Source organism: Budorcas taxicolor, chromosome 16 (genome assembly GCF_023091745.1).
Source record: "Budorcas taxicolor isolate Tak-1 chromosome 16, Takin1.1, whole genome shotgun sequence".
Taxonomy (NCBI): Eukaryota; Metazoa; Chordata; class Mammalia; order Artiodactyla; family Bovidae; genus Budorcas; species Budorcas taxicolor.
In genome coordinates this window covers 81,537,055-81,559,749 of record NC_068925.1, presented here as the reverse complement: position 1 = coordinate 81,559,749, position 22,695 = coordinate 81,537,055, and the positions used below count along the sequence as shown (strand labels likewise).

General features: G+C 61.1%; 1 protein-coding gene across 1 annotated transcript in view; it reads left to right on the top strand.

Moving 5' to 3' along the window:
- Positions 1 to 22,695, top strand: part of NAV1 (neuron navigator 1) — a 194,710-nt gene that overhangs the window by 98,733 nt on the left and 73,282 nt on the right. The window contains exons 5-6 of the mRNA XM_052653483.1: positions 17,854 to 17,956; positions 21,136 to 21,501. Coding sequence (XP_052509443.1) covers positions 17,854 to 17,956; positions 21,136 to 21,501 — 469 coding nt within the window. The remainder of the gene's footprint in view (positions 1 to 17,853; positions 17,957 to 21,135; positions 21,502 to 22,695) is intronic.

Here is a 22,695-nt window from a genome sequence, read left to right as displayed (position 1 = left end):
CCCCCCAGCTCCAGGTGAGGGAGGGGAGAGCGTTGTGTCCGCAGCTGGGATGGGGGGTTGGTGAGAGCTGAGACCACAGTGGCCCAAGATGAGAGGAATGCTCGTGACTGCTGTGCTCGAGTCCTTCCCCTGGGCCGGGACTGAATGGACGTTGTCTAAGGTACCATCTCAATAACCCTAAGAAGTAGATGTTTCCTTGCTGCTGACTCTTCTACCCCAGGGACTGCAGCACGCCAGGCCTCCCTGTCCGTCACCAACTCCCAGAGCTTGCTCACACGCGTGTCCATGGAGTTGGTGATGCCATCCAACCATCCATCCTCTGCCGTCCCCTTCTCCTCCTGCCTTTAATCTTTCCCAGTATCAGGGTCTTTTTAAATGAGTTGGCTCTTCGCATCAGGTGGCCAGAATATTGGGTCTTCTGCTTCAGCATCAGTCCTTCCAATGAATATTCAGGACTGATCTCCTTTAGGATGGACTGGTTTGATCTCCTTGCAGTCGAAGGGACTCTTGAGAGTCTTCTCCAACAGCACAGTTCAGAAGCATCAGTTCTTCGGTGCTCAGCTTTCTTTATAGTCCAACTCTCACATCCATACATGACTACTGGAAAAACCATAGCTTTAACTATATGGACCTTTGTCAGCAAAGTAATATCTCTGCTTTTTAATATGCTGTCTAGGTTGGTCATAGCTTTTCTTCCAAGGAGCAGCGTCTTAATTTCATGGCTGCTGTCACCATCTGCAGTGATTTTGGAGCCCAAGAAAATAAAGTCTCTCACTGTTTCCATTGTTTCCTCATCTATTTCCCATGAAGTGATGGGACCAGATGCCATGATCTCTGTTTTCTGAATGTTGAGCTTTAAGCCAACTTTTTCACTCTCCTCTTTCACTTTCATCAAGAGGCTTTTTAGCTCCTCTTCACTTTCTGCCATAAGGGTGGTATCATCTGCATATCTGAGGTTATTGATATTTCTCCCAGCAATCTTGATTCCAGCTTGTGCTTCTTCCAGCCCAGCGTTTCACATGGTGTCCTCTGCATAGAAGTTAAATAAGCAGGGTGACGATACACAGCCTTGGCGGACTCCTTTCCCGATTCTGTAACAGTCTGTCGGTCCAGGTCGGATTCTAACTGCTGCTTCTTGATTTGCATGCATGTTTCTCAGGAAGCAGGAAAGGTGGTCGGGTGTTTCCATCTCTTTAAGAATTTTCCAGTTTCTTGTGATCCACACAGTCAAAGGTTTTAGCATAGTCAATGAAGCGGAACTCTCTTGCTTTTTCTATAATCCAGTGGACACGTTGGCAGTTTGATCTCTGGTTCCTCTGCCTTTTCTAAATCCAGCTTGAGCATCTAGATGTTTAATTACTTCCATTTTCAGGTGAAATAAAAATGAGATCTCTGAACATTAAGACTCTTGGCTTACATACCTCAGTAGAGTCAGTGGTTCTAAAGCTACCATTTACCTCTCCTGGATATGGGTTCAAAATAGACTGGAGCCTTAAAACTAATGTGATCCCCACTGTCTCCTGAAACTAACTTAGTTTGTAGAGGCTGCCAAGGAGAAGGAGGGGAAACCAGTTCCTTCAGAGCCCTGCCTGGGGTGGGAGAAGGTGGGAGCCAGGGCAATGTACCACGCCCTCCGACGCCGCCATCCTAAGCGTCCCTTGTTTGCCCGCATGGTTAGGAGAATGACCACCTGGCCATTTTGTATCTAATCACCACAGAACAGGACGATGACAGGGCGGGCCATCACACACGTCAGATTAGCTTGGTTGTGTTATTTAGACACTGAAATCTTTTCTGTGTGCTCAGCGTCTGCCGACTCTTAATTCAAAGAGGGGGAGGAGACAGAGGTGCCAGACCAGAGCCGCTTGTCCTCACGGGTGCGGATCTGGGGGCAGCGGGGACGGGGTGGCCCTGGGGGAGGGCCCGGCAGGCTCATGGGCAGGGGCGGGAGTCCCCCAGCGTGAGGGCAGGTCACTCAGCTCCTGGGCTCCCTGACCCCACAGCATCGAGGGGAAGGAATGTCCCAGGACGAGCAGGGTGTCCTGAAGAGCGTGCTGAGGGAGGGTGGAGAAAGGTCATGAGGCGTGATGACGCCTCCCTCATAAAGGGCTTCCACGTGAAATACAGGCCCCTTCTAAGCAGGCCAGAGCTGACATGGAGCCATCCTGCCCACCCTTTAGAGCCGGAGATCGCTTTCTGCGGGCCTTTCACTGGGGGAAGAGGCTCAGATATGGAGCAATTATCCCTGACACCCACCCCAGAGAAAGTCATTATTCAGGGGATTCTGAAAGCCAACATAATTAGTCCAATTAATCTCTAGCGATGAAGTATTCCGTCCGATAATCGTCTTCGGAAGCAAAGGATTCATTAGGGTCTCTGGCTGACAGCGGGGAGTCGAATGTCTTTTTATCCCCCTCCCTGTCCCCTACTGGATAGAATGGGTCTTCTCGCTTTGATAAATTCCATCTCCATTAAGGAGGGGCTGGTCGGGAGCCGCGGGGCTGGACCTGGGCTCCGAGGCGTGCAGCCCGCCCCCCAACCTTGCGGTTAAGGCCTGCGTGCATCTACTGGGAGCGTGGGGTCAACTGAGTGCGAGCCGGGTGGCCGGCCAGCGTGGCAACCAGGGGTCTTCATGGACTTCCTGCTGCTGCTGAGTTGCTAAGTCGGACCCTGCACTGCCATAGACTGTGGCCCGCCAAGCTCCTTTGTCCATGGGATTTCCCAGGTGAGAATCCTGGAGTGGGTTGCCATTTCCTTCTCCAGGGGATCTTCCCAACCCAGGGGTCAAACGCACATCTCCTGCTTGGCAGGTGAATTCTTTACCACTGAAAGCAGTTAATCTCAGCGCACCTGCTGACTGGGGATTCTCCAGGAGTTCTAAGGCCAAGGTTCACGTTTTTGTTGGAACTTACTTTGCATAATTTAGCAGCTGTGGCTCCAAGTAGAGGCAGATGGTGGAACCCAGGGAGGCGTGGCCCCGAGTTGTTGGGATGGGCTGCCTGGGGGAGACGGCGCCCGGGGAGCTCAAGCAGCCTCTGAAAAGCTGCCAGACTGGGCATTGGGCTGACTGGTCGGGACCCTTGCTGGTCGGGATCCCTGGGGTCCCAGCTCCCTGAGTCTGGGATGGAGAATCTTATTGTAGCTTTTTTCACTGCATGTTAAAGAGCCGTCAGTCCAGTAAAGTATACAGGTCTGCCTCCCCAGGAAAACTACGAGGCCGACGGGTAACGGGTTTGTGATGGCCTGAAAAATGCAGGGAGACCTTTAGAGTGAGTTCCTGAGCCCCATGGAAAGCGTTTCTGGTGTCAGGGGAGCCGCTTTCCTCTGATTTGTGTCTGGGCCAGGGGAATGGAGGCTGAGGTGTCAGGGAGGGAGAAAAGCGCATCCTTTGAGCGGCCTGAAGTGGTCCAGCGCAGACCCGCACAGAGCTGCAGGCACCGGCCGAGGGCGCTGCTGGCGGGGGGCGGGGGGGGGGGGTCGGCGGTGCGGTGGTGAAAGTCCCCTTGAGGGAGAGCCAGAAGGTGGGCGGCGGTCCTTCAAGGCAGGACGGGTGGACGTCTGTGCTCCTTGGAGCAGGTGCCAGGCCCTTGGGGACGAGAGCTTGGCCTCTGCCCTGGAGGCAGACAGAGGGTGAGGAGGTGAGGGGTGGACAGAGGTGCAGTGTGCAGGCTGTGGGCAAGCCTGCCACGGGCTCCAGCAGGGACCCCAGGGCAAGACGAGTGCTGTCTCTCCAGGCTAGGAGGTCTGCGTTCAGGTAAACGTTCCTGGGCTGTTGGGGTGGAGGTTCGGTTACACAGCGATGTCGTATGGGCAGGGGGGATGAGGCCAGCAGGTGCTGGGAGTGGCTCCTGCAGAAGTCGGGTGTGCCGCTGGTCCAGAGTGACGCAGGCACCAGGTGTTCCATCGTTTGCGGAAGTGATCGCTGAGGTGGCCAGGAGGGCTTCCTGGAGGAGGTGTGGCTGGGCACTGAAGCACAGGGAGGAGTCACCCAGTGGGGAGGGCCCTTTAGAGAGCAGCAGGGGATGGAGCATGAGGGGTGGTGGCACAGGGGGAGTGGTGCACGGTCAGGCCATTCCTCCTGGAGGCCTTGAAAGTCACCCGGGAGACACTGAGCTCTCACCCTGAAGAAGCCCAGGGTGCTGCAGATGGCGTGGCCTCCCCGTCCTTGGCTGTGGGTGGGAGAAGGGTCTGTCTGAAGCCACCCGAGCCACTCCGCAGCCTCCCGCTCGGGCTTGGCGCTTCTGTGCTAAGCTCTTCCTGTGGAGGAGAGGAGACGCATAGACACCCGCTCAGTTCAGTCGTCTTCACCCTGGCCCCCAGGAGCCTAGCCTGCTGTTCCCATGGCGACTGTCAGCAGTGGGTGGGGACAGGGAGGAGGGCAGAGCCCCGAGTGGCTACCCCACCGCGAGAAGTGGGGGCAGATGGGAGCTGCTGACTGTGATGGGAGGTGGGGGCACCAGGCAGGAAACCTGAGGGCCTGGCCCCCTTTGTCCTTGAAGCAGACAGCGCGAGTGCCGACCGGAGCCCCCGTCTCTCCTCCTGCCCCCCGCCCCCGCCCCGCTGAGCATCTGCAGTCTCAGTGATGACAGTCGGCCCTGGGCCGGGAGGGCAGGGCTCACGGCTGCGGGGACCTCCTGCTGCGAGGGGCTGGGGTCATTTGCAAGGGGACCGTGGCCTGGATTGCCAGCGAGCTGAGCTGGACTGTGGACAGGCCCCGGGATGGTGGCTTTGGTGGGCGGTCAGGACCACACTTCTGAGAACAGGGCTGTGTGCTGACGGATGCCGGAGCCCCTGGCGGCCGGGCAGGGGGTGTCCCCCGGGCCCAGTGTGCTGTTAAGTGCTTTTTCACTGAGGATCCCTGACGTGCCGGAGGCAGTCCCAGAGAGGCGCTGGGCTCGGAGAAGCAGGGTCCTCCCCTTCCCCCCAACGCACCCCCCAACCCCGAGCTTCAGGGCCCACCCCCCTGGTGTCGCGAATGGCACAGGGTGCGAGCTAAGTCACTTCAGCCGTTCTGACTCTGCGAACCTTTAGACTGCAGCCGCCAGGCTCCTCTGTCCTGGGACTTCCCAGGCAAGAACACTGGAGTGGGCTGCCATGCCCTCTCCTCCAGGGTATCTTCCCCACCCAGGGATCCAGCCCACATCTCCCATCTCCTGCGTTGGCAGAGGGGTTCTTTACCACTGGCGCCACCTCCTGACACACAGGAGGCGCTTAATACCTGATACTTTGTCTCTTTGCTTCCAAGGTAGGGGGACAGGTGGGTTCAGTTTGGCCAAGGGCCTGCGTATTTCTCAGAGGCAGGCGGCCAGCCCCAGCTGCTGGTTTTCTGGTCCGCGGTCTCCTCTGGAGGATGCCTCGGGCCTCAGCCCGTCCCAGCCTCTCGGCTCCGCGTCCTGCTCCAGCCTGATGGGTCCAGGACGGCCCCTCGCACCAGCGAGGAGGATGGACCCAGGGAACACCGGCTTCTCCGTGTCCACTCGGGGCCACGTGGCGGCCCTGTCCTCTGCAGACCCCTCTCTGCCCAGCTCCTGGCTCCCTGCCGCCCCCTGAGCCCTGTGTGTCCCTGGTCCCAGGAGGCCCTCGGCGCTCAGCGGCGACTTGCCGTTGGAACATCTCTGCCCTTGAGGAGGCTCCGGCAGGAGGACCTTCGGGTTCTTCCAGAACCCACACCCCATGGGGGATGCGGGTGTGCAGGAGAGGCTGGGCTCCCGGGAGGGTGAGCTCTCCAGGGGCTTTTCCTTGGGGATTTGGTTCCATTCAAATGACAGCCGGTCATCAGCTGCCAGGCTCGGGTGGGGGTGGGGGAGGGGGGCGTGGGGGCGGAGGGTGGGGGTGGGGAGGGGGGCGTGGGGGCGGAGGGTGGGGGTGGGGAGGGGGGCGTGGGGGCCGAGGGTGGGGACGAGGGGTCCGGAGAGGGAGGGTGGGCAAAGACCAGAGAAGGCCCGGGGCCGCTGCTCCCTCTCCCCGCTCCTCCCCAGTCAAGCGCTAAGTGGGTCCCAGGCTTCTGCACCGCATCCCCGGCCTCACCCCTGCCCTGCACGGGACCAGGCCGGAGCTGAGGCTGCTCCCCTGGAGGAGGGGTCCTGGCACACGGGTGCCGCTGCCCACCCCTGCCTGGCCCTCTCTCCCTTGCCCAGACGTGGGGACCGGCCGACCATGCCCCAGCAGAGGCTGCCCTGGAGGCCGCCCCGTCCCAGCGTGTGGGCCCCAGCCCCCAGGGGCGAGGCCGGGGGTGGCGGCAGGGAGGATGGCCTGCCTGGTCTTGGCACGTGGGCTGTGCAGCCTGGCGGGCAGCGCTCTAGGAAGGTTCCTCCCAGGCCAGGGCACCCGCAGGCTCCAGAACTGGGACAAAGGCTGGCAGGGCAGCGCTCCCTCAAGGAAGTGCCAGGCAGGCCCGCGCCTGCCAGCAGTCCCGGAGGTGGGGACGCCGGCTGGCCCGCCGCCCAGTCCCGCGGCCTCCTGGCAACCCTGTCCCCATTCATCCCGTGGGCAGAGCAGGACAGGCCTCCTCCTGTGGCCTGGAAGGCCATGCTGGACGCCAGCCTGTCCATCAGGAAGGGCCTCCAGGCGCCTGGTTCTGCTGTCCTCCTTGCCAGTTGTAATTTATTCTGAAAAATGGTGGACGTCAGTCAGACTTGGACTCAAGATTCCAGTATAGCACGTACACCGGCGGTGTGACCTTCGGGAGCGGAGTGGCCTCTCTGAGCCCGGCCTGTCGAGGCACGATGACTACACTGGGCGTTAAGTAGGCACCTGCTCGTCTCCCTCCCTGCCTGCTCCGCAGCGGCCCCAGCCAGCCTCGCAGGTTTATGCCGGATTGCTCTGCCCCCCTCCTCCACCAGTTGGAAGGGCTTCCCGGGTGGCGCTAGCGGTAAAGAGCCTGCCTGCCAGCGTGGGAGACGCACGTGATGCGGGTTCGCGCCCGGAGTCGGGAAGATCCCCTGGAGGAGGGCATGCAACCCCTCCAGCATTCTTGCCTGGAGCATCCCAGGGACAGAGGAGCCTGGGGGGGGCACAGTCCACGGGGTCGCAGAGTCAGGCACCACTGAAGCGACTCAGCAGACAGGCAGACCCCTTGCCGGAAGCCTTCCTGAGACTCAGCTCGCCGCCTCGCTGCTCTTGGGCCCAGCCCGGGTGAGTGGAGAGAGTCTTGGCCTTTGTTAGCCGGGTTCATTCGGTGGGTGTTGGGGCTGCCTTGGAGGTGTTACTGGCAGATGGGCTGAGCCTGAGGGCCCTCGAGGTCGGGGGGAGCAGAGGTTGAGGGGATCAGTGACACAGAAGGCTTTTTCAGAAATGGAGCCCCCAGGGGCGGCCGGGCGAGGCGGGCGGCAGCTCTGCTGTGTGGCAGATGGGTTCCTGGACGAGAGGCGGGGGCCTCCTAGGAGAGGGCGCCCCCTCGGGGTGGCCCCGCACGGCCGGGCCCTGCCCCCAGCTGTCCCCCAAGCCCTCCGTGGGGCCTGGCCGCCTCCACTGTGCGCCCGCCTGGCTCTGTCGTCTTGCCCAGGTCTCTGCCACTCCATCGGGCCTCAGTCTCTCCCCTCAAATGGCCTCAAAGGCTCCCACCAGCCTTTTGACACCCGCCCTCCTCCAGGCTGGTGGCGGGGGCGTCCAGGCTGGCACACGGCCTGCTGACCTTGTACCCACAGCCCAGTCTCCATGTCCCAGGGCCGACGTCTCATCTTACAAGTGAGAGGGTGGGGGTCGCAGATCGCGTTCCTGTGGACAGTCCCGAGGCCATGCTGGCTGCAGGCCCTGTGCAGAGGGTAGGAGGGCAAGGTGCAGCCCCTCCCCAGGAGCCAGGGAGGGCGGGTCTGCAGAGGAGGCTGACAGGGGGAACCTGCAGCCAGGGGTGTTAACGCCAGGAGCGCCCACCCCCAGCAAGGCCGCCCCTTCAGAGACAGTGTGTCTTGGCACTTGGCCCGGGGAGGCCCGGGAAAGGCAATGACGTGGGGGACCAGGGCAGACGGGGCGTGAGAGTGGGCGCTGGTGCAGACCACGCTGGGGGGCTCGGCGGCGCCGTCGGGGGGCTCTGGTGGCCCAGCTGTCCTCTCTCTGCTGTGCTGTCGCCAGCCAGCGTGGGGCTGATGCAACTGTGCTTAAACATAGTAAGTTTCACCGTGGAAGATGCTCAACTGCATAAATCATTAGGTGCGTGGAAGCCACGTCTCTGGTGAGACACCCGCTAGGGTGGCTGCAAGCCAAAGGACAGACAGTGACAAGTGTCGGCAAGAACGTGGCGAGGTCAGCACCCTCACGCTCCTCGGGTGGAGACGAGTCGGTGAGGCCGCTCCAGGAAGCAGCCTGGAAGTTGCTCCGACGCAGCACAGACACTGTACGCCCCGCGTTGTGTTCCAAGCATTTATCCAAGAGAACGGAAAGCATGTGTCCATGAAGTTTGGGTACGAATGCTTGTAGCAGCTTTAGTCATAAAACAGGCAGAAAATGGAAGTGACCCAAATGCCCATCGAATGATGAGCAGAAACACAGAATACAGCATGCGCGCGCAGTGGGGCGCTGTGTGCGCGGTGCGCGCGCGCAGTGGGGCGCTGTGTGCACAGTGCATGAACAGTTCAGCCTTGGAAAGGCGTGAAGTACGGACACATGATACGTGAATGAGCCTTGAAGGTGAGGAGCCAGTTACGAAAGGCAGCGTGTTTGAGATTCCTTTCTGGGGGGCACCCAGAACAGGCAGACCCACAGACACAGAAAGGAGCCCTGGGCTGCCAGGGGCTGGGGCGAGGGGTGATGCAGACATTCTGGGATCAGACAGTGGCAGTGGTTGTGCAGCTTTGCTGCACAGTCCAGACTCTCTGTGACCCCGTGGGGTACAGCACGCCGGGCTCCTCTGCCAGTCACTGTTTGCCGGAATTTACTCAGACTCATGTCCATTGAGTTGGTGATGCCATCCAACGTCACTTTCCAACTTTACAGATGTACTAAAAACCACTGAATTGTGCACTTTAGAAGGATGACTGTCATGCTCTGTGTGTCAGCTCTCTGTAGACACACTGTATACACACGTGCATTTGTGGATCGTGGCCACGATAATACTAGATGGTGATATTCCCTGAGTCAGACCATCTGGTCAGGGTCTTGGCTTTATTGCCTTCAGCAGCTTACTCACCCTGTCTGGGCTTCAGGTTTCTCAACTGTAAAATGGGAATGATAGTCAGACCACCTCAAAGGGTTGTCCTGACAGTTACACGGGCTACAATCTGAAAGTCCAGAGAAGTGTGCCTGGCAGGTGGCAGAGGACTTGGCCGAGTCAGCTGATACCAACGTTACTAGGTCACAACCAAAATCCCCCAGGGCCCCTTCCGATTGTCGCCACACCTGGTCCCAGCCCCAGCCCACCCCCACCCTCTTCCTTCCCCTCCCCCTCTGCCTGCAGATGGTCCTCACTAATGTGAGAACGGTTGCCATAACAACCGCTCTGCCCCCAGCAGCAGCGACTCCATTGGAGCCGGTGTCACGTGACAGCTCTGGGCAGCATCACCATAACACTGCCAGTGAGCCAGGAGGTTTTTGGGGCAGGAGAGCCAGGCTCCTCAGGGGACGGGCCGACCCCCGCGCGGCAGGCGGCCACCATCTGCAGGAGGCCAGCCCTCGAGGCCCAGGAGGGTGGGGTGGACAGGAGACATCGGGAACTGGCTCTCTGACCCTGTAGCCCTGTAACCATCAGAGGAAGATGGAGCAGATGAGAGGGAGCCGGAGGCGGGCGCCCCCGCGTCCCACAGCCCTCTGCGTAGCTGCCCTGGACCAGCAGGTCTTCCCCAAGGCAGACCGTGCCGGACGTCAGGGAGTAGCTGCGCTGGGCTGGCTGGCGGGCCTGAGGGCTGCCTGCTGCAGAGAGAGGTCACCAGTGCCCCCCGAAAGGGCCGGGCCAGGCACGGAGCAGGGGCTAGAGCGATGACCCTGCTCCCTCTTGCACGGGCACGCGTCTGCCCAGGAGCCCTGCAGAGCAGAAGGGCGGCCAGGGCAGGGCTGTGAAGCCTGACCCACTCTCCAGAGGCGGCACTCCGCGTAGCTGCTGGGGCAGAAAGCAGCGGGTCTCCACGCTCTGGCCCCGCATCCGAGCTCACCGCCTGGAGCCCACGGGTGCCCGGAGGCCAGGCACTGCCCCTCTGTTCTAGCCGGCGGCTCCCACTGGAGGAGCCAAGCCCCTGGCTGGGGAGGATGGCAGCCCTGGCATGCCCGGCGCCCAAGGGGGCTGTGCTAACGCCGGGAGCCGCCTGCCCGCAGCACTGCGGCAGCGCCCGGCAGCGCCCCCTGGTGGCCTGTTGGGGACAGGCACTCTCCTCCCCACCAGGATCAGCACACGAGTGGGCGTTCCCAGAGAGGGGACGGTGCTGTTTGTGCCCAGGGAGCACACTTGGGCTGAGGGCCTGGGACACACTGCCCCAAGGCCTGGCCTCTGGAAGTCAGAGCCTGGTGTCAATGGGCAGACTGTTCTGGAGGCTGCAGCAAGGTGTCTGGGCTCTCAGACGGGACCCCTGGTCCACGTTGCCCACAATGGGGCTTGGACGGTGCAGGTTCCTGGGCCCCGGCTCCAGCCCAGGCATCTCTAGGGGTGATACCCTGGCACCTGCACTTTTAGCCCTCTCCAGGAGGAGAAGAGACGTTTACTCAGGCTTCACCAGCTGCAGAGCTCCACAGACAGACGGTCAGAGTTGGCTAGAGCCTTGAGTGTCCCCAGCCCCAGCTCCCTTATTCTCCCTTATTCTCCCTTATCCATAAGGCAACTGAAGCCCAGAAAGGGGGAGTAATTTACCCGAGGCCCCACAGCCAACTGGCCCGCACCCTGCGGAAACCACATGCCCAGCCCCCTAGGCCGCCTCTGTCCTTCGCCCCCAGCCTCACGGCTCCTCTTGGCCGAGTGCCCCCCAGAGACATGTTACTGAGGGTCCCTGAGCCAAGTCTTCTCATTCAATCAAAATCGAAACTGCTGGTGGCCTGCAGACACCCCTGCCTCGCAATTCCGGGTCAGAGGAGTCCTTCCTGCCCCCTCTCTGGCCCCTGCTGGCTCCTTGCCTTGCCTCACACAGCCTCGTGGCCAGCACCCTGCTTTGTCATCCTGGCTCTGCCTGGGTGCTCTGCCCACTCAGCAGCAGTGGGAGGATCACTTGCTGGTTGAGAAGGTTCAGGCTTCTCCCGGGCAAAGGTGGGGAGCTGGGAGCCTCCACGCAGGAAGCACGGGCGGCCACGCTGCAGGGCTCCGCACCAGCTGCCTCCAACAGTGCTGTGACTTAAGGCCTGGGGTGACTGAACTAGCAACAGAATAAATTGTCCCACACTGCGTGCTGGTAGAGGAGGAGGCTCTGGCACAGAGGCCCACCCCAGGCTCTTGCTGGGGCCTCTGGGCTCGGGGAGGGGGTGGGGGTGGAGTTGCAGGACGGCAGGGCGGTCTGCGTGTAGGATGCTCTGTCCTCTGTCGGTTTCAGCCTCGCACCAAGCCTCACACGGGACAGAGCCTTCAGAGGCCACGGCCCCTGGGAGTCCATCGAGGGCAGGGTCACTGGCTGCCAGTGTCCACAGAACCCACCCGTATGACCTCCGAGCAGTGAGGCTATGTGAGGTGGGCCTGTAGTGCCTGCCCCGGCCGGACCTTGAAGGTCATGTCCTTGAGCAGAAGAGACGGACGGAAATGAGTCAGACTCCCAAAGACGTGGGACTCGGTGTCCACAGAGTGGTCATCTATAGACACTGGGGGTCGTGTGGCGGCACAGATGCCCAGGGACCTTCTGGTTAGGGGTCATGTTGTCAGAGAGATGTGTGTTTGTAACTGGCTCTTAGTCAAAGCTATGGTTTTTCCAGTAGTCATGTATAAATCTGAGAGTTGAACTATAAAGAAAGCTGAGCGCCAAAGAATTGATACTTTTGAACTGTGATGTTGGAGAAGACTTTTGAGAGTCCCTTGGGCAGCAAGGAGATCCAACCAGTCCATCGTAAAGGAAATCAGTCCTGAATATTCATTGGAAGGACTGATGCTGAAGCTGAAACTCCAGTACTTTGGCCACCTGATGTGAAGAGCTGACTCATTTGAAAAGACCCTGATTCTGGGAAAGATTGAAGGCAGAAGGAGAAGGGGATGACAGATGATGAGATGGTTGGATGGCATCCCTGATTCAATGGACATGAGTTTGGGTAAACTCCGGGAGTTGGTGATGGACAGGGAGGCCTGGCGTGCTGCAGTCCATGGGGTCGCAAAGAGTTGAACATAACTGTGCAACTGAACTGTAACTTATTATACTGATATTTCACCTGTGTGTATTAGGAGCCTAAACTGTGACAAATTTTAGAATTTAGAGAAGACTTAGGTGCTATCCTTGGGACGATAGGGTCAGGAGAGATTTTTTTTTTTTCTTTTTGGAAGTTGCTGAGAGAGGGTGTGTGAGAGAGAGAGGTGCCTCTCAGGTCCTCTAGCCTGGGTTTCTAGGTGGATGTATGTTGTGCTGTCTCAGACAGGTCCTTTACACAGTGGTCACCCCCACTGGTGACATCTGAGTGCTTCTCCACCCCAGGGCAACACGGGGCAGCCAGGCCAAGGCCTCCAGTGCCGGAGCCTCGGGCCCACCCCTCCCCACCTGGTGGTGCTCACAAGCCTACCCCTCTCCGGCTGGAGTGAGGTGCTGTTTCTTTTGAGCTCGAAATGCTAGGGATTGAAAATCTTCCTCTTGAGGCACTTCCGTTCCTCTTGTTGGTTCCTGCCTGGTCCATCCACTCAGGAGGCAGGAGCCAGTCTAGAGGCTGGGCCCCGCCCCAGGCTGAACTGAATGTGTTGCAGGGAAGTCTAAAGTGTTCACCTGGCAGCCTCTGAAGTTCCCGTCATTGTCAGCCGGTAATTCAAGCTGTGCAAAGCTTGGGGAAATGTGCCTGCTGGGTGAGGGGCCCTGAGTCCCCCTCCTTCCTGCATGCCCCTAAATCTCTTGGGGTCCTTGTCCTCTCACCTACATCAGGTTTCAGATCCAAGGCAAAGAGCTGGGCAAGGCAGGTAGCTCCAGCCAGTCCAGGTCGCCCCGGACCCTACCCCACTCCTGTGGAGAACTTCCTGTGCGCGTAGCACCCACGTCCGCTCTTTAATCCCCGCGACAGCCCGGGGAGTGGGTACCACTACTCTCCGCTCTTCGCAGAGCACGCAGCTCAGCGGGGTGGTGAAATGCCTCATTCCAGGTCAGAAGGAATGGGGTGGGGGTTGCCGCCAGCAGCTGTCCTTGGCCGTGCGGACTGGACCTACGGTACCACTCGGCAGCCCTTCCTTGGGGACTCAGGAGATTCATGGTCTTGCCGTCCGGGGAAGCCTGCTGCCCGGGTCAGGCTTCAGGCAGAAAGCACCCTGCTTGCCATCATCTTCCCAGGGCGCTGCCCCACCTCCAGCCCCAGGGACCCCTGTGCTCTACTTCCAGCTTTTCCCTCTGCACTTGCGGCGGGAGAGGCATCCACACGACTCTCCTTGCGCACGTCTGTGGGCTGGCAGAGTGGGGCGCCTGGGATCCGGACGTGACGGCCGCCACCGGCTGCCGGCCAGACCGCGGAGGGGTGCGTCCGAGGCGCGTGTGCGTGTAGGAGGCCCTCCGTGGTCATGGAAAGAACAGCCCTGCAGTCTCACATGGGGGAAGTGCCTGGTTTTGAGCCCACCTCGATGGGATGCTGTGTGCATCTGGGTGGGTGTGCCTGCCCCTCCCCTAAGTGTGCGCACCGGGTGCCGAGTGGACCCCTCACAGAGACAGCAGTCTGTCTGTGGTCTCCTATGAGAAACTCCACCCCGGTGCATGCTGGGAGAATGCCGTGGTCCCCTATGAGAAACTACACCCCGGTGCATGCTGGGAGGATGCCGTGGTCCCCTATGAGAAACTACACCCCGGTGCATGCTGGGAGGATGCCGTGGCCTCCTATGAGAAACTCCACCCCAGTGCATGCTGGGAGGATGCCGTGGTCCCCTATGAGAAACTACACCCCGGTGCATGCTGGGAGGATGCCGTGGCCTCCTATAAGAAACTCCACCCCAGTGCATGCTGGGAGGATGCTGTGGTTTCCTATGAGAAACTCCGCCCCGGTGCTTGCTGGGAGGATGCTATGATCTGTTATGAGAAACTCCGCCCTGGTGCTTGCTGGGAGGATGTTGTGATCTGATATGAGAAACTTCACTCCGGTGCATGCTGGGAGGATGCTGTGGTCCCCTATGAGAAACTCTACCCCAGTGCATGCTGGGAGGATGCTGTGGTCTCCTATGAGAAACTCCACCCTGGTGCATGCTGGGAGGATGCTGTGGTTTCCTATGAGAAACTCCACCCCGGTGCTTGCTGGGAGGATGCTGTGGTCTCCTATGAGAAACTCCACCCTGGTGCATGCTGGGAGGATGCTGTGGTCTCCTATGAGAAACTCCATCCCGGTGCATGCTGGGAGGCTGCTGTGGTCTCCTATGAGAAACTCTACCCCAGTGCATGCTGGGAGGATACTGTGGTCTCCTATGAGAAATTCCACCCCGGTGCATGCTGGGAGGATGCTGTGGTCTCCTATGAGAAACTCCACCCTGGTGCATGCTGGGAGGATGCTGTGGTCTCCTATAAGAAACTCCACCCCAGTGCATGCTGGGAGGATGCTGTGGTCCCCTATGAGAAACTCTACCCCAGTGCATGCTGGGAGGATGCTGTGGTCTCCTATGAGAAACTCCGCCCCGGTGCTTGCTGGGAGGATGCTATGATCTGTTATGAGAAACTCCACCCTGGTGCTTGCTGGGAGGGTGCTGTGATCTGATATGAGAAACTCCACCCTGGTGCATGCTGGGAGGCTGCTGTGGTCTCCTATGAGAAACTCTACCCCAGTGCATGCTGGGAGGATACTGTGGTCTCCTATGAGAAACTCCACCCCGGTGCATCCTGGGAGGTTGCTGTGGTCTCCTATGAGAAACTCCACCCTGGTGCATGCTGGGAGGCTGCTGTGGTCTCCTATGAGAAACTCCACCCTGGTGCATGCTGGGAGGCTGCTGTGGTCTCCTATGAGAAACTCCACCCCGGTGCATGCTGGGAGGATGCTGTGGTCTCCTATGAGAAACTCCACCCCGGTGCATGCTGGGAGGATGGTGTGATCTGATATGAGAAACTTCACCCCGGTGCATGCTGGGAGGATGCCGTGATCTGATATGAGAAACTCCACCCCGGTGCATGCTGGGAGGCTGCTGTGGTCTCCTATGAGAAACTCCACCCCGGTGCATGCTGGGAGGATGCTGTTTGTGGCGACTGTGTGTTACCGTGGTGATGGCTGGTTGGAGGGAGACTGTTGCCATCTTCTGAGCCTGGAAAGCACACACATCCAGATGCCAGCCGACAAAACCTATCATCGTTGTCAGAGTCATGTGGGTCCCGGACTAACACCCCACCCCAGTGAGCCTCGCGAAGACGGTGGAAAAGGGCGGGGAGAGGGATGACGGCTGTTATCGGTTGGGGGTCAGAGAAGGGTAGGGGTGTGGGATGAATCCTTTTACAGATGCAGCTTATCCGTAATTTAGAGCTAAGAATGTGAAGAGTACAGACACAGCCGGACCTCCCCTGAGCTGGGCCTTTGGGGAGCAGGGTGGTGTGCCCCACCGTGGCCACCAGGGGACGCTGCTGGGGCGTGGAGGCATTGGTGGGGCGGCGCTTCGGCGACTGCCCTCGCTCTGCTCAGTGCCAGCTCTGTCCCCGCCTGCGCCCCAAGCCCACCTGCTCCTGGGGTGGCACCCTGGTGCCACATATTCCTCCTTATTACATTTCTGCACTTCCAACCAGTCGCCCCACCCACCCCCAAGAGCCACGGACCCGGCTGGACTGGTCACTTCCAAGGACTTCTGTGGCTCTGATTTGGATAGCTTGGGGTAGCTCTGCCCCACTCTGCTGGCACGTTATGAGGAGGATGCTGTGTGAGTTAAACATTTTTCCCTGTTTTTTTTTTAACAAAAGACGTCTTCCTGACGGGACACACAGCAACCCATTGTTGTTTCTGTCTGCTTATTGTGGTCGAGTCTGTCCACTCTTGTGATGGCCCCTGAGTACCTGCTGTGTGCTGCCGCTGGTGGCACCAAGATGCTCTGTGAGGTGCAGGGCCCCGTCTCTGGGGCTCAGGGTCTCCTCCGTGAAATGGGGCAGCTGCACTGAGCTCCCCCATGTGCCGTGCGCCTCCACTCACTGAGGCCTGCAGGGGGTTGGCACACACGGTCTCCAGGTTGCCCTAGGTCCCCTCGTCTCTGGACCACTCACCCCTCAGGGCTGTGCGCACCTTTTCCCTCGTCTCTGCCAAATCCATGGAAAGCATCTCGCTGGCCCAGAAACCCGTGTCTCAGCAGCATATTCTTGGTCCTCATATAGGCGTCTTAGGGCCAAGCTTTAAATATACGTGTACACCTTCTGACCCTGCCTGTTCTCCATGCCAAACCACCACGACAACCACAAAGCTGCGCCAGGTGGCCCTTGCCAGGATAAGCAGTCACAGCCAGCAGAGGAGTGATGCGAGAAGGCCCGCCTCATCCCTGCGCGCTGCCAGCCTTCCTCCGCCCCGGAGGAGGGGAGGAGAGGAGAGGACTGGGCTGGCCTGGGTGTGGAGCTGCTTCTCGGGAAAGGTGCCCCTGAGGCTCCGGGAGGGCCGTGCGCCTGGCTCCCTGCCCCCCCGCCCCTGCCTCGCTGACAAGGCCAAGCGGCCGCCAGCCCAGCTCAGTCTTGGGGAGATGCCTCCTGAACTCAGAGGTGTCCCCTGTGGCAGCTTTTAGAGCCGCGCGCGCCTGCTGGGCCTGGGTGGGTGGGGGACTCACGGGCTCCAGGGTGAGACCCCGGGGGTCTGGTTGGGGCCGTCGCCTGGGGGTCAGAGCTGTTGAGTTTTCTCCGTTGCTTTGCCATCATCTCTGTGGGCCCCTGACTCTCCCAGGTCGCCTTTCAGGGGGCACTGAGGGATCTGCCTACATTCAGTGACTGGGCCAAGGTCCAGGAGAAGCCGTGGGTCGGGCAGACTGTGTCTGCTTCACAGAGGCTTCCTGGATGGAGTGCGGGAGTGAAGGGGACATTCTGGAGTGTCTTCACACTCGGTACCCTCGGTTTTGCGGATGCTTTTCCCCTGGGAAGGCAATGGGGTCTGTTTCTGTTCGCTGTGGTCTCCTCCCCTCTGTCTGCGGTGACGTCCTGCCTGCAAACCCCGGCTGGTTCCACAGCCCTGGTCTTTCAGGAGTCTGCACTGGGGCTGCGCCCACACACTCTCGCCCTGACATGCACCTCTGGCCTGGGGTCTGCATGCCCCGCCTTCCCGCAGCTGCTCACCGCCCCTCCCCACCAGCATCTCCGGGTCCTTGCACAAACTGCCCTGCCCAACGACGGACCCTGCAGGCGCTCCCAGCGAGGGCCTGATGCCGGCTCCCACCAGCTCCCAGCGCCGACCCCCAGCACTGACCCCCAGCACCACTCCCTGTCTCTGTGCTCAGCGACATCACAGCACCCTTGCAGAGTGTTTCTGCCCTGGAGACTGGCCAGCACCACACATCCAGGCACCCCCACCTCCGAGAGCCAGGGTGAAACACCAATCCATGCACCATGGCAGGCTGGGTATCGGGCAGATGTTCCGGCTAACCCCAACCACGGGGGCCTGGTCTGGAACCTCTGCTAGGAGAAGCAGGGCTCCCCAAAGTGATGCAGGCCAGGGTGGTCCCGTGGGTGTCTGGGAGGACACTGAAGGCTGGTGCCCCTGTCCCTTCCAGGGCCGGGACCTCAGGGGCTCAAGGGTGTGTCCCAGGCCCTTAGGAAGGCCTGAGAGGCAGAGCCATGTCCCAGGACCCGTCCAGGGATGCAGCCTCCGGCTACCTCCGACCTACTCACCCAGCTCCTCTCCTCCCTCCAGACCCTGAGTCCCAGAGAAAGAGGACCGTGCAGAATGTCCTGGATCTGCGCCAGAACCTGGAGGAGACCATGTCCAGCCTGCGAGGGTCCCAGGTGACTCACAGGTAAGAGCCCGCTGCCCCTCCTTCCCTCTGTGGAGGGCGGGCCCCCCACCTGGGCCGGGGCAGCGTGCACTGAGTCCACGGGGGAAGCGCGCCCATGCCTGGCGTCGGCTTCTGCTGGACACTTGGACTCCATCTCACCAGGCTGGAGCCTCGCTGGGTGGGCGGAAGGAGGAGCCAGCATGCGGCTCAGGCCGTGACTGCCCCCCTCCACGCCCTCCTGGGTGGCCACTTCCCCGTGTCTCAAGGGCTTGCTCACTCCCTTCCTCTCCCTGCTCTGAATCTTCCACATGCCCTTCCTGACACGCAGCAGCCTTCTTGCCCCCTCAGCCGGCAAGCGGCCCAGCCTCTGGGCCGTGCAAACACCCTCCTCCTGCCCCTCATGAGCCCTTGCAGCCTCCACCATGCGGGGCGCCCCCCTCCTGCCGCGCCTCTCTCTGCCCTGGTGTCCTGGCCCCAGGCTCAGCATGACTCAGAATTTCCTGCACTGGCTCCTGGGGCTGCCCAGATGAGCTCATACTGTCAGCTCCACGGGGGACAGAGGGCTGGGCTACACCCTGGGAGTAAGGGGCAAGCCGCCAGGATTGAGAAATCCTCGGGGTGTGGAGCAGGAAGGTAGGGAAGAGTTGGTTCCTTCCCACCTCCTGGGATTGGAAAATGAGAGCAAATGGGCAGTGGGAGGATTTCTCCTGACCCAGGTGTGTGGCCAAGTTATAGGCAAACCAAACTGACATGCCTCCAGCGACAGAGGACTCATCACTTCCCAGCCATCCCATCCTCATGGGGGGTGGTGACTGTGAAGCGGAGCTGACTCTGGCCTCAGAGGCTCCCAGATCCCTTGCTGAGATCCCCTTGTCCCTCCTTCCCCCTCGTCCCTCCTTCCCACGCTCCTCCCCAGTCCCCCCTCATCCCCTGCCTGGGACACTCAGCACATTGCTCCCAGACATCTGAAATATTTCCCGTGATAAGCAGAGCCTGCTGTCTCTGTGACTACCTCTGCTCGAGCCAGCAGGATTCTAACTGCTGAAGGGATGTGATGAGGAGGGCTGAGGAGAAAGTGGAGGTGGTCTCTGGGAGGCTATGGGACCCTGTACATCCGTCTCCAGCCCTCCCAGCCCTCCCAGCCCTAAGCAGGAACCCATGTGGGACAGGGGTCTGGCTCGACTCCGCTCACCGCTTTGAGTACCCAGTGGATTAAGTCTTGGATGCCCTCCTTCCCCAGCCAGGGAAGTTGCTGGAACAGCTCAGCCCCACCTTGCCTGCCAGCCCCATGCCAAAGAAGGCCCACGCGCTCTGCTCCTGTGGGGTCACACCCCAGGTGGCTCACCCGCAGGGCAAGGGCAGCAGCCCCCGGCTCCTGTCCCCACCCCTGATCCCCGCATGAAGACAGCTTGACCCCATGCAGGCCCTGCTGCTTTCTGCAGGGGAACAGGAAGGCCTCGTGTGTGAAGTTGACCGGTTCGTGGGCAGCGCCTGGGCCTCTGGCTTGTCTCCCTCTATGGGAGAGGAACCAGGAGCCCTGGAGCGGCCTTTCTGTTTGCTGTGGGCCCAGAGCCGCTTCCTCCCTGGGCCTTTGGTTCGCATCATTCCTGGTGCACACTTCGGTAGCCAAAACAACGACCCCCTCAGCTTTGATGGCTCTTGTACTAAACGCTTCACATTTATCAGCCCTCCCTCGGCCCTGGGAGCGGACAGGACGTGCACACAGGGCCCGGGTTAGAGGAGGAGCAGCGAGAGGCTGGGGAGAAGGGGCCACGTGCCAGACTCGCCCAGGCTGATCAGGGTGGTGCTGCGTCGGGCGAACCAGGGGCGCAGCTCCCAGGACAGACACGGGCTGTGTCCTGGAGGAGCTCACGGCCCAGTGAGCACGCCCAGCAAGGCGCTTTTCACCCTGGGGTCACAGGCTGCCTGTAGTTCAGTTTAGTTCCTTTTTGGAAACCTTTCCTCCCGTGCCACTTCCCCTATTTCTCCGGCTCGATTCCCCCGCAAGGAGAGAGTCTGAGTCAGGGGGCTGGGGCTGCAGAGGAAGTGAGGCTGCTCCCCTCAGCCCGCTCCGGCCCATCACGCCGTCCACCCCACACACGTCCTCCCCAGAGAGGAGCAAGACTGGAAGGTGGGATCTGGGACTGGAAATCAGGGACCCAGGTTTGAGCTAGAATTTCGGCCACCAACTCAGAGGTGTCTGGAGGTGTGTTTGGGATAAAGATGAGCGGTGAGGTCAGGGCTGCCCCCTCACCGCACTGCCTGGAGAACAGAACTGGGGGCACAGCTGCTCTTGGTGCCAAGTTTGCCCTGAAAACAGGCTTCCCTAGAGAACCCGTCCCGACCAGGACTGTCACGCCCTCTTCCTTCTCTTCTCGTCTCCTCGTCAGGGCAGCTTGCTTTTATTAAGTCCGTACTGCGTGAGGCCCAGTCCCGTGTCTCGGGCAGAGAATCCTCCCAAGCAGCAGAAGTGAGGCCGGCCACCTCCCAGGACCGTGGGCGCCCCCTTCAGGGAACTTCCGTGCTCCCCAAGCTCCGCATCATTAGAGAGAGAAAGTGCTCAAGGCATGACAGGGCCGGCAGGAGGGCCCAAGGGGAGACGCTGGCCGGGAAGCCTGCTCACTGGCCGCCCTGCCGTCTCGGTCCCTGCGCACCCACAGGGCTCCTACAGGGCCCACCACCTGGCTCACCCTGAGCTCATAACAGGAAAGAGGTGCTGGACACTCTGAGCAAAGTGGGTGACCGAGGCCTTCTCCTCTCGGGCGGCCCCTCCCACCCTGCGCACAGGCTTACTGAGCACCTTCTGTATACCAGGCACTTGCATGTGGTCCTTCTGAATCTATATATGATGAAGTAGCTGTTATAGTTTCATCTCCATTTGACAGATGAGGAGATGGAGACTCAGGAAAGTTGATGAGGAATCTGACTCACTATCTAATAAGTAGAGAAGGAGGCAAACAGGGGTCATATGACAAAATCTGTGCCCTCAGCAGTGGGCGGGATCCCTTCCCTTCTGCCCACCAGCCTCTTCCTCTGACACCTGCGCTGACGTGCAGCAGGGCCTACACCCTGAGAGGCCGCCTGGAGGCCCCGGGGAGCTGGGGCAGGAGGGTGGAGGCAGGCACCACAGGGTGCCTGAGGGCGGCGCTCAGGGCTCTTCGCAGGGCTGGAGGGTAACCAGTGCCTTTCTGCCTGCCCAGCTCCCTGGAGATGACTTGCTACGACAGTGACGACGCCAACCCCCGCAGCGTGTCCAGCCTGTCCAACCGCTCGTCGCCCCTTTCCTGGCGCTACGGCCAGTCCAGCCCACGGCTGCAGGCCGGGGACGCGCCGTCGGTGGGCGGCAGCTGCCGCTCGGAGGGGCCGCCCGCCTGGTACATGCACGGGGAGCGCGCGCACTACGCGCACACCATGCCCATGCGCTCCCCAAGCAAGCTCGGCCACATCTCGCGCCTGGAGCTGGTTGAGTCCCTGGACTCGGAAGACGTGGACCTCAAGTCCGGCTACATGAGCGACAGCGACCTCATGGGCAAGACCATGACGGAGGACGAGGACATCACCACTGGGTAGGGTTGGCCTGCGGGCCGCTGGGAGGTGGGCAGTCCGGCGATCGGACGTGGGAAGGACGGGTGGACCCCGGGGCGGGGGTGCGGGGGACGGTTCACGGGGACCGCAGAGGAGCGAATAGCCCAGGGAGGCCGAGGGGACCGCGGACAGCCCGGCGCATGGACCCCCGTAGGACGGATGAACCTCGGCCCGAGGCGGGGGCTGCGCTGTGACCAGGGGCGAGGACCGCGTGCGGGTCCCGGGCACCCGAGGGGGCGACGACGGGGCTGGCGTCTAGGGGAGCTGATTGGTCAGCGAGGGCGCCGCGTCACTCGTCCCCGCAGCGGTCACTCTGTGCCTCGCCCCGCCCTCCTGGTCTCCGCCCCTGCCGGCCAGTGGCTCCGGCTGCGTGTGTGCCTGGAGAGTCGGGGTGACAGCGACCCGTCCCCCGTCCCCCGAAAGGCCGCTGGCAGAGAGGCCAGCGCGTTTGTTGGCAGCCCTGGCCCGGGGCGCAGCGCTAGCTCCGCTCCCTCCGCCGGGACCGGCCCTGGCGCCCTCTCTCCCCTGGTTTCTCCTGCAAACCTCTGCACGCGCTGCAACTTGTATCCGACCCAGCCTGTCGAGCCCTTCTTTCCCGCCTTCTTCCTCTTGTCTTTTTCTGCCCCGGAAAAGCGGTGTGGGTTTGTGGGGCAACTTGGACAGAGGGGCGGGGGAGCAGTCTGGAACGCAAGGGGAGAGGGCAGGAGGAGAGGGGTGCTGGGGTCTCAGTGTTCAAGCCGGGGGCGCCCAGAGCCCGGGGCGCGCCTGGAGGCTCTCGGGCACCCCCCCTACACCCTGTACCTGGTACCCTGTCTGTGCACCTGCCACCCCTCCCCCGCCCAGCTCCGCCTCCACTCCCCCCTCACACAGGAGGCCGCAGAGCCCCTCCCCAACCCCTGGGGACCACCTCGCCCCAGTAAACAGCTTGAATTGGAGGAGAGTGGGAAGCAGCTGAGGTCCAGGCCGTGCACCGCTCCCCGCCCCAGGGCTGTGCTGGGAGGGCCTGGCGTGGCCAGCCGGGCTGACAGGCTGCCCTGGAGCAAAACAGCTGACTCGCCAACGGGGCTGTTTACTCTCTGTGAGTCCCAGGGGCCAGCCGACCTCACGCTCGGATCGGCCAGCCCGGGGCTGTGACCCGAGGCGGCTGTCCAGCTCCTCCTGGGCATGGAGGGTGT